The 11,609-nt window shown below is 52.7% G+C and overlaps 1 protein-coding gene across 1 annotated transcript; it reads right to left on the reverse strand.

Annotated features, from left to right (window-relative positions):
• Positions 1 to 516: 516 nt before the first annotated feature.
• Positions 517 to 1,985, reverse strand: FAM110A (family with sequence similarity 110 member A; the record flags this gene model as incomplete). Its single annotated transcript, XM_079718791.1, has 1 exon — positions 517 to 1,985. One exon carries the CDS (start codon positions 1,983 to 1,985, stop codon positions 1,098 to 1,100), a length of 888 nt encoding a protein of 295 aa, XP_079574917.1. The 3' UTR covers positions 517 to 1,097.
• Positions 1,986 to 11,609: the final 9,624 nt, after the last annotated feature.

Below are 11,609 nucleotides of genomic sequence, written 5' to 3' on the forward strand. Positions count from 1 at the left end.
CAGGGTCACCTAGCGTTGGAGGCAAGGCCACTCATTTTTGCTATCCACCTCAAGTCCCTCTTCCTTTAAGAACTTCCACTTCCAATCTCCAATCGATGGCCTGTGTGACCTCAAGTTCAGGGCTTGCCCCCTCTGAGCTTCCTGCCCTCTTGGGAACTGGGCTGGGATGGGAAAGGGCAGCATACTTACGGTTGGGGAGGGTCCATGTGCCTGTCAGCCTTTCCCAGGCAGGTCCTCTTCCTGCTGCAGGCGGAAGTCCCCAGTCCTCTTCTCAGTTCTTTCCTGATTCACTCTGTGGCCAGACCCAGAGTCCTCCACTATGAAGGAGGCCCATCAGCTAGCGTCCCAGAGGGGTTATGAGGGTGCCCTGTGAGGCGAGTCTCAGGCAGAGCCAGCCACTGGCCTCATGCCCCCCCAGATCCTGGGGCGGACAATCACTGAGTTTTGAAGGCCCCACTCCAAGACTTCCCCCACCCCTTCCCCTTGTGTACACAGAAGAATCTGATGACCCAGCCCTTGAAAAACAAGCATTTGTGTTTATTAACCAAGAGGAGGGAAGTCAGAGCAGTGCAGACTCCTACCAGTCCTTTCTGTAGTTTACCCACCTAGGCCCAGGCTGGCAAGCCCCTTAAAGAATGTGGATAGGCCACTCCTTCCTACCCCCACCCCAGGGTGAGTTCCCAGGGAACCAAGGCCCACTGGGTAAGGAAGAGGAAGTCAGGAAAGGACAGAGGCCAAGGAAGGAAGAAAGAAACAGAGCTGCTGGGTAGACAGCTCTGGCGAGATCCCTTGGTCCCTCACTCTCAGTGGGAAGGGCTAAGTGCCCCAAATCCAAACCTACAAGCAGGGGTACATCCATGTCAAAACCCTACATGTGAGGCGTAGGCGGTAGTCCAAGGTCAAGAGCCAACTCTCTCCGGGTCAGTCCTTGTCAGATGGATGCTGGTCCAGCCTCTGAGCCTTTGCCTCTATAGCAAGTTCACCCGAGGCAGCAGCCTCTGGTCTGCCCCAAGCCAGGGAATGGATGCAGGAGAGGTCAAGGGGCCTATGGCTTCTCTAAGATCTGTTCCGTGGCGAATGTCGAGTCCCATGGAGGCCTAGCCCTCCGCTGCTGGAGTCTCCCGCGCTTGTCGCAACCCATACAGCCATTTGATCACCCGGGCGTTGCGCTCTATCACTGACACACCATAGGGGACGCGCTCCCGAGCCAGCTCCTCGATGGTGGCAGAGCTCCGGCGGGAGCAGCCCCCCTCGGAGCTAGCCGGCCCAGCACTGGGCCCAGCCAGGGACACGATGTCTGAGTTGGCCCGGGCTAGGTGGGCCACACCCAATCCCCGTGCCTCCTCCTGGTCCAGGCCGCAGAAGTTAAAAAATCGCTCCAGGTCAGCTGCTGCCCGGGAGAAGCGCTCACTCAGGTCTGACTTGGAGCGTTGCAAACCTGGGGGCCGGGCCGGGCTAGAGGTGGCGGCAGTGCCTGGTGATGGGCAGGGCTGGGCAGGTGACGCCGGCAGGGGAAGGACATCCACTCGGCGGACTGCAGCAATACTGGGTGGTGGGCGTGGGGGGGTGGCTGGGGGAGCCTGGCGGGCCCCCTCTGACCGTCCGGGGGTACGGCTGGCCTCAGCAGGGGACACAGGACTATCACACAAGTTGATGAGGCTGCTCAGGATGTCCAGGTCCAGCTGGGGCCGGCGGCCGGGGCCAGGCAGGACTCGGCGGCTAGGCGTGAGCACCGTGCGGCGAGTTCCAGGGCTGAAGAGTGGCTGTTTGCACAGCAGGGGCTGCACAGGTTCCTGGCGGGTATTGGCCACATGCAGGCTCTTGACGTACTTGGCCTTGTCGGCCTCCAGGCGCTCTACAGCACTAGGTTTCCGGGCTCCACAGTCTGCTGGCCGCTGTAGCAGGTAGCCGGGGACCTTAGTCTGTAGGCGGAAAGGTAGGGCGGGGGTGTCTCGGGCTCCCGGAGTCAGCGTGTCCACAGGCATGGCTGTTACATACCCCGAGGGCTTCTGTCTGAGGAGACTGGAGAAATGAGGCGACAGAGATCCAGGCGGAAAGCTGGCAGCTGGACACCGCAACGGCTGTAGGGGAGGAAAGAAAGAAAGGGGCAGAGCACACTCAGACAAAGGCTCAGCAAAGACTGAGAAAAGCTGAAGACGCCTTCCCCATTAAAAGGTAAAGGCCACGCCTCTGGTTCACAGAGAGCCAATCAGCAGGCAGAAAGCACCCGCTCACGGGCCTGTGGCTCCGCCCACCCCCCCTCCTTCTCCGAGGGCCCAGCCCAGCTGAGGCAGAGAGGAAAAAAAGGTGCCAAAGAAGAAAGACACGGGCAGCCTGTGCAGAAAAGACGGGGCATGGCACATTTTAAAGGAAGCAAAGGGGGTTCCAGGCTGAGTGCTGGGCACCAGCCGGCTCAACTTCAGTGGGTCCTCTTCACAGTTCCATCTTGCAAATGGGTAAACTGAAGCCCAGGGAGGCGAGCTTGATTAAGCTAATTCAGCAAGTTGGTGGCTCTGGCCCTTGCCTCCAAGCAGGGAGGTGCTTGCACAGGGGTCTTGGGGTTGAGTGACCAAGAGAAAGGGCTCCAACCCCACACCCCACCTGGAATGCCCACAGGAAGCCTGGTACCACCTCCACCCCATACTCACCCAGGCAGGAAGCTGCCCTGTGCCACCCGCCTAGACATGCCAGGCCCCAGGCATAGCAGCAGAGCTTGTGGAGGAGGAGTGTAGAAAGTCCCCACCCCTGCCCCAATGGAGTCCAGACACCCATTAGCTTCCAGTATGAAATTCCAATGCCAGGCCCACAGCGATCCATGGATGCCTGTCAGGTGGAAACGTCAGCCCTGAGCTCTGCTGCTCTGAGAGAAGCTGGAAATGCCCAAGATCACACAGCCCTGCTTAGGAGCATTCAGCAGCCTCTGGATCTGCCAGCAGCAGTAGGATGGACACGCATAGGCAGGAGGGCCCACATCTGGATGCACAAGTCTCCACATGATCACCTAAGCATCAGGGCCCAGTACCCCAGCCATCAGGCCACCCCTGTCCCTTTCTCCAAGGAGGGGCTAGAGCCACAAAGTGCCCCCCGCTGTCCCCTGGAGATGGGCCAGAAGAAAAGCCATAGACCAAGTCCTGAACCCTTTCATGTGTAAAATGAGGGAAAGGGACTCTGTCTAGGTGATCCTCAAGAGGACCTGTAGCTCAGGCCATCTAAACCTGTATTGCTAATTCAACAGCCACTAGCCACATATGGATACTCAGCCTTAACTTTAAATTTATAGTAAATACACGCAATTCAGTTCCTGAATCACACTAGCCACATTTTAAGGGCTCAATAGTCATATGTGGCCAGTGGTCACTATACTAGACAGCACAGATTAGAGCATTTCCAGCCATAGCAGAAAGCTACGTTGGACAGCCCCACCTAGACATCCAGAATGCCAGGAGGGAAGAGTCTGGATTGGGGAGGGGACAGAGGAATCTGTCTTCTAGATATTTGACACCATCCTCTCCTGTAACCTTCCAACAAGTCTGTGATACGGGTCACTGTCACCTCATTTTTTACAGATGGAGAAACTGAGACTCAAAGAAGTGACCAACCTAGGTCCCAGAGACAATAAACAAGACACAAATTCATATGAAGCCTAATTCACTTATCTAAAAAAAAACGAATAGTTTTACTCATTGTTGCTCACATTCTCCTAAAACAGCTCCATGAAGGGGGTGGGAGTGTGGGGATGTCCGTCTTGTTCACTGTATCTCAGCTTCAAGATATTACTCTTTACACATAATAGGCAGTCAATAAATATTTACTGAGCTGAAATACCTATGGGGACCAAATGTAAGCAGGCAGACCAGGGATACACTAGAGAGGGGCATACCCACCCTACTGCAGGCATATGGGTCCAAGATGGTAGGTATAGAATGTTCTAGGAAGCTGGGAATCCAGAAGTGCATGGAAACTCTAGATTCTTAGCATATTTGATAATAATAATTTTAAAAACAGTGCATGGACAGGGCAAACAAAACATGCCTGCAAACATATCTGCCCCCTGCCCCTGTCTGGCCCCCAGCCCCCAGTCTGAGATCTCTGCAGCAAAGGCAACTTGACAATAGAAACTTGGGGGCTGTTGGCCCGGAGCCAGAGCTGCTCCCGAGTTAGAAGGGATGGAGTAGGTGGGAGAGAAAGGCTGCCCCACTCAGGGCCCACCCCCAAGGAGACCTCAGGAGGGAAGGGTCACAGGAAAGGCAGCCTTGCTGAGCCTTGTCAAGGTAGCTAGACTCTGCCTTACCCCCAGGCCCCCGCCTCCCAAACCAGTCCAACCCGTTGGTGGCAGCAGTTTCCTCCCGGGCACCATCCCGGGAAACAGAAGGAGGAAGGAGGTCAGATGGGCAGGGCTAGGGCAAACGTTCTGCGACACCCCCTTCCGCCCCCCACCCGGCTCGGGACCCCACCGCCTCGGGCTGGACGTGCAGACCCCAGGGGCTCTTCCGGTGGGACCCGGACAGATGCTAGAAGCCAAGCCCGGCTTTGGGGCCGCTGGCCGTCTCGCCCGGAGCTGGCCCCCTCGCCTGCTGTGCGCCTGTCCCTCTTCCAGACTTTGTTTCCTTATGTGTGAAATGCTGTTAAAAATACACCTTCCTGATCCTCCAGGTCACCGTGAGGATGGAGCGATAAAAACAAGTCGAGGACTTTCCTCAGCACCTGTTAAAAAGACGGCGCTCCATGAACTGGGCTCCTTGTTTTTATTATGAACTTGACCCAACTCCTGAGACCGCCCCTCTCGCAGGGGTCTCTAAGCATTCTCCAGAAGAGTCTGCCCGAGCCTAAGCGGCGGACAAAGGAGGCTAATCAGTGAACAATACTCATTTCACAGGTGGGCAAAGCACGATGTGCTGTGGCTCCTGAAAGTTGAAGCCAGGGTCCCGGTCCCCGCGTGGGACTCGTGTCCTCTCTGAGGCCTCCCCTCATCGCCCAACGCCCCACCCACAGATTTCAAACACTACCCACAAATGACCGCAGAAGCGCCGGCCCCGGGCCCCTCTCATTGGCATCCCCGGGGCATGCAGCCTCACCTTGTTCACTCCCCACCGGCTTCCCTGGCGTCAGCTTCAGGAGGCTGCGGAGGGGGAGGAGGGGGAGCACGGATCCCTGGTCTGGCTTTTGCCCTTCCCAACTGGGGGCAATCTTGGAGATTCCCAGCGGTGGCATGCTCTGTGATTCTGTCTGCTCGCCGCCCCTCTCTGAGCCCGGGTTGTCCTGGCTCTTAAAAGAGGGAGCTGATGGCACGATTCCTACAGCCTCGTCCAGGCCTGAAGGTGAGTCCCTGCCCGGTCCCCGCTTTCCCCGAGGAGGAGGGAGAGGTGCCCGGGCAGCCCCCGACCCCGGCCCGGTGCCCCCGGCTCCGGCCCGCACGTACCTGGCTGCGCCCTTGCCACCGCTCTGCGCTGCTCCGGCCCGGCCCACCTGAGCTCAGGTAACACGCGTTTGCGCAACTTCCGGGGGCCGGCCCCGGGCAGGTGAACACGCCGGCCCAGGTATTACTCGAAAAGGGAGAACGAAAGCCAGGCAGCGGCCGGGACCCGATCCCAGCCGCCCGACCGACCCCAGGAAGCTCTTCCGAGAGCCAGGCCCGCCTATCCCACAGCTGCACTGGCCCGCACATCTGGCATACAGAGTCTTAGTGGCCAGCTCAGGCAACCGCACCCATCTTGGAGATGGAAAAACTGAGTCCCCCTTTCTCACAGCCACAATGACCACCAGTTAATGTATTAACTTTTCCTGGTGTTAATTAACCCATTTTAATCTTCCCAACAACCCCTACAAGGGGAGCTCTATTATTATCCCCATTTGACTAATGGAAAACTGAGGCTAGGACAGGCTGAGTCAGTTGCCAAAGTCACCCTGGAGAGTCCAAGCTGGGCACTTTCCCCCCAGATCAAGCCTTAATTAATGCCACCCCTTTCTAGCTGTGTGTCCCCAAGCAGGTTGCTGGACCTCTCTGGCCTTCCATTCTGTCAATAAAGGAAAGTCCTACCTTCCAGGGCAGGTCAGTGTGAGCTCTTAGAGCTTGAGAGTGCCTGTAGAAGCTTTGTGCAAGCTGTAAACATTCGTAAGGACAGCAATAATAGAAATAATAATAACTAGAATTTTTGAGTGCCAGACACTGTACTTATTTATTAAATCTCTGGACCGCCCTGGGAGGGAGGAACTATTTGATCCCCATTTTACAGATGAGGAGACTGTAGCCCTGCAGGAAGGAACTCCTGGGAGGGAGGTGATTGTCTCTTCTGCCAGCCCAAGCTCTATTATGTCACTTCAGGTGGAACATTTGATTAAGCCAGTTTCCACTGGGATTCTGAGGCCCAGAGAAGTAATTGTGCACTGAGCTCCAACCTGAGCCCCAGGGAGGTCAAAGAGGGCCCACTTCCATGTCTGTGCCTGGTAGGGGCTGCACCAGGGTTGGGGTGGAGGGCATGAGAGGACAGGAAGTGACTCAAGGAACAGCTCTCCTCCGCCTGGGAGTGAGTCAGCCCTGAAGCCACTTCCAGTCCCTGGGCCCTGATTTTAAGGGGGTAAGGGAGGTGACAAGACCATCATTCTCCACAGCAGCCTGCTGGGTCCCTGCCTAGCCCTCTACTAAGGCAACAATAGGGAAGCATTAGGGGGAGTGGTTGTGCTCAGTTAGGTTCTAACAGTAGTAAAAGCAAGACAACAGTGACAATTTTTATAAAATGGGTAAGACCTTTTCCAAGTGCTTTCTTTGTACCTGGCATTTGTTCTGAGCTCTTTATATGTGTTAACACATTTAATCCTCACACCTACACTATAAGGTAGATACTACTATTATGACCATTTTACAGTTGAGAAAACTGAGGCATGGAGAGGTGGAGCCTTGCTTGAGGTCACACAGCTGGTAAATGGCAGAGCCAGAACCTGAACCCAGGCCCGGGTCTGGGGGGCAGGGGTGTGGAGAAGATAGTCCTCAGTGTTGGGCTTTGGCCACTCACCGGGGAACTCCTAAGGAATCTATAGCCTCTCTCTCTGGGCCCCAGAGGGAGAAGCCACATTAGGAATCACTCCCTGGCTAGGGTTCTGGGTCTTGTTTCCTCAGCTATAAAATGAGGTCAATAATGGCAATGTTTTCCCAACAGAAATCAGATGTCATCACAGCTGTGCTTAAACCACCCCATCCCCAGCCCCCAAGGCTCCCCATCTCCTTAGAATAAAATCCAAACTCTCCACTTGGCCCTCAGGCCCTCCAAGATCCAGTCCCTGCCCTCCTCTCCCACCTCATCTCCAGCTTTTCCTGCTCCAGCCATAGCGTCCTCCCTGCTGTTCCTGAGCACACCAAGGTCTTTCCTGCCTCAGGCCCTTTGCACCATCCTTTCTCTGCCTAGAACCTCTTCCCTCTTCGCCTCTTCAGAGAGCCTCCCCTGACCATCCTGAGGCTCCTGCCAACTCTCTTACCCAGTTTGTTCCCTACCAAGCATTCATCGCACCCTGTCATTTTAGATATTCACTATCACTTGTTTCCTATCTCGCCCATTGCGCTAAGAACTCCATCACACTCTTCCATATTTCCTTCCTCCAGTGACAAAGCACAAGAGGGGATGCCATTGACCAAGTGGCAGGACTAAAACCCAGCCCACCTCAAAGACCAAGGCCCCTCAGCACCAAGCCCCCTCCCAACCCCCAACCCTGACCCAGGCCTTCCCCCACCTGTCCCACTCCTCCTCCAGCCTCCAGGAGCCCCTATTCAAGCTGGGATCCACACAGCTCTAGCTGAGCCCTGTCCATCCTCCAAAGCTGCCACATCCAAATCTCTGCACACACTGGGTCCACTGCTGGCAATGCCCTTTTCCACTCCAGCACCCTGGCCACTCCTGTAGCATGGACTCTAGGACCAACCTGAGTGAGTTCAAACCCAGCTCCACCAGTGATTAGCTATGAAACTTGGGTAAGATACTTAACTTCTCCATGCTTTGGCTTCCCCAGCTGTAAAACAGGATCCCTCACAGTGCCTCCCTCACAGTGTGAGGCCTGTACGTGACAAGCGCCACCAAAATGTGAGCTGTGATAACTATTCAACCAAACAGATGCTCCGATGCCCAACTCCTGGCTGAGGTCTTCATCAGCCCAGACTGAATGTTGACCACTTCTCTCAGAGGTTACAAATCTAAGAATGCAGACTCACTTGAGTAGATATTTTTCCAAAAGAAGGTATACAAATGGTCAATAAGCACAAGAAAAGGTGCTCAGCATCACTTATCATTAGGGAAATGCAAATCAAAACCAGAATGAGATACCATATCACACCCATAAGATAGCCATTATCAAACATACAAAGGAACAAACAAAAACAGAAAATAACAAGTGTTGAGGAGGATGAGGAGAAATTAGAAACCTTGTGCACTGTTGGGAATATAAAATGGTGCAGCCACTGTGGAAACAGTGTGGCGGTTAGGCAAAACTTTTTAATAGAATTACTATAGGATCCAGCAATTCTACTTCTGGGTATATGCCCCAAAGGCCGAAAGCAGGGACTTGAACAGATATTTGTACACCAATGTTCATAGTAGCATTATTCACAATAGCCAAAAGGTGGAAACAACCCAAGTGTCCATTGACAGATAAATACATAAACAAAATGTGGTATATGGTATATACATACAGTGGAATGTTATTTAACCTTAAAAATGATGGAAATTCTGACACATGCTACAACATGGATGAACCTTAAAGTCATTATGCTAAGTGAAATAAGCCAGTCACAAATGAATACTGTATGATTCCACTTATATGATGTACCTCGAGTAGTCAAATTCATAGAAGCAGAACGTAGAAAGGTGATTGCCAGGGGCTGGAGGGAGAAGAGAATGAGGAATTACTACTGTTCAATGGGTATGGAGTTTCCATTAGTGATGGTTGCACAACAATGTGAATGAACTTCATGCCACTGGACTGTACACTTAAAAATGGTTAAAATGGTAAATTGTATTTTATATACATTAAAAAAAAAAAGAAAAGAAAAAGAAAAAAAGAGGGTGCAGAGTCTAGAGCCAGACTCCCTGGATTCCAGTTCCAGCTCTAGGTGCAAGTTATTAAACATCTCTTGTGCTCAGTTTCCCTTCATAAGGAGGAAATAACGGCAGTAATAACTACCATACATCATAGAACTGAGAGAATTAAAGGAGTTCATACTTGTAAAGTACTTAGCACACGATAAGGGCTCAAGAGGTGTCAGGGATTTCTATTTTTTGCTAAGGGGGCAGGAGGTGTGGTTTCTGATGTTTTTCATTTTCATGACATAGTGCACTCCCACCTCACCCCTCCCTTCCACCTGCTTCTCATTCTATTCAGCAGAAGCTCGGCCCAGACTTGGGCAGAGACAGGGAGGCCCTCTCCTGCCCCAGAGGGATTCAGGAAGGCTCTTGGCAGCAGAGACAGCCAGCCAGTAGGACAACCCAGCTCGATTTCAGCCCAGCTGTCAGGGTCAGAGACACCCAGCTAGGCATCCTCCAGGACCACACCAGAACCCACACTATTTCTAGAATTTTCCCAGATGCTCGTGCCCTGGCTTGCCTGGAGTCAGCCTTGCCCAGGGCAACCTTGCACAGACCTTAGGAAGGGAGAGGCAAACAGGCCGTGGGAGGGGTGTGGGTACAGCCACCTAAGACAGCGATCTACTGTTTGGCTCACGACCTCACACCTCCACCAACTCAATCCGCTGGGCCTCAGGTTTGCACCTGAGCTTGCAAAATGAGGACAAAGGGACTTGCAGTGGAGACTGAGTAAGAGAGATACCACATGCAAAGTCTTAGGGAAGGGCCTGGCACACAGGATAAGGTAGGGAAGGTGGGGTTAGGACAGACCCACAACCTAGCCCACTTCCTGGCCCAGATTGCCCTCTGCCTGGGCCTGAGCTCACCATCATGCCTTCTTTTCTCAGCCCAGGGAAGTGAAGAAACTTGCCCAAAGTCACAAGCAAGTTAATGACAGGTCACAGACAGGGCAGTGGTCTCATGATTAGATAAATAATCGAAAATACATACATACATATTTTTTTCAACCAGATGATACATGTGCATGTCTCAAAATTCAAAAGCTATAAAGGGAATGAAGTTTAAAAAAAAAAAAAACTCCCTCCATTCCTATCCCCAGCCACCCAGTTCCCCCCCGCTGCAGGAATCGTTGTGATCAAACAGTTGTATGTCCTTCCACAGAGATTTTAGGCACATGCAAGCAATAATGGACATATATTCTTTCTATTTTTTATGCATATGGCAACATGCTCTGTGCACTGTTTTCATCTTGCTCTTTCATTGAATAATATATGTTATTCTTAATAATACGTGTTATTAACATATTATTAATTATAATGTTATTAATAAACTTAATATATGTTGTGCTACATCAGTACATAAAGAGCCCATCAGCCCCTACCAATGGCCACTGAGCGTGTGTGTCTAGTCTCTATTACAAACCACACTGCAGCCTCACTGTGCCTACGTCATTCTGCCTAGAAGTGGGACAGATAGGTCAGGGGGATGCATGTGTAATTGTGACAGAGATGGGGGACTGTGCTCCATGGAGGCCATACCAGTTGGTCTCCCACCAGCAGAACACAGAGCAAATGATCAATGTTAGCTTTAGTCATTTGATTACTGGGGCTTTGGGTACCCCCCAGTTTTGCACTGGAGGCAACTACCTCACTTGCCTCACCCTAGCCCCTCCCTGTATCACATTCCAGTCAGGGAAGATAATAAACTCGCTAATAAGTGAAATTATATGACATCAGATGGGGTAAATGCTACTGAGAAAAACAAAATAGACAAGGAGGAGGGCAGGGCATATGAAGGCAGTAAATATTTGTTGAAAGAATGAAGGAAAGATTTGTTTTCTTTCTGATCTCCCAGAGCTCCTCTACCCAAAGCCAGGAGACGGGTTTGGAGGAGAGAGGGTAAGTAACTCCCCTTGAAGAGATTCAAGACTCCCAGATGCTACAATTCTCAGTGTCTAGAATTCTAAGATGGAAGCCAGATAGACTGGGAACCAGCCCCAGAGCTGCCAAGTCTTGACCATGTGACTTTGAGCAAGGGGCTTAACTTCTTAGAACCTCAGTTTCCCCACCTACAAAAGGAAAACAACAATAGCAACCTGTGGGTGGGGGGTCCCCAGGAAGCAAGGCCTGGTGTAGGTCAGATGCTCTACCAGGAGGGGTCCCGGGTCCACCCCCAACTCCAAAGTCTCTGGTGACTAGTGTCTTCCGCTGAGGGTGTGCCTCTACCCTTTCCCCCAACCTGGGGTAGATTCCCAAGAGTCCTACAGCCAAAGGTCCAAGAGTCCAGGGCCAAACCATCAGCTGCTCACCTGGCACCTAGCTCAGGAATGTCAGTCCCGCCCGATCCCCCCAGCTCTTCTTTCTGAGAGGGACAGCACTGTAATTCAGAGCCCTGTAAGCGGAAGGATCCCAAGTGAGCCCTAAATCCACCCGCTGGCTTTCCGGAGAAGTGAAGACAGATGCCCTGGAGGAGACCCCAGGACGCTGCGGGGAAGAGGCAGTCAGGAGAGGATGCAGCCAGGGCTCTACTGGCCACGTTCCGGTT

Source organism: Hyperoodon ampullatus (assembly GCF_949752795.1).
Source record: "Hyperoodon ampullatus genome assembly, chromosome: 14".
Classification (NCBI taxonomy): Eukaryota; Metazoa; Chordata; class Mammalia; order Artiodactyla; family Ziphiidae; genus Hyperoodon; species Hyperoodon ampullatus.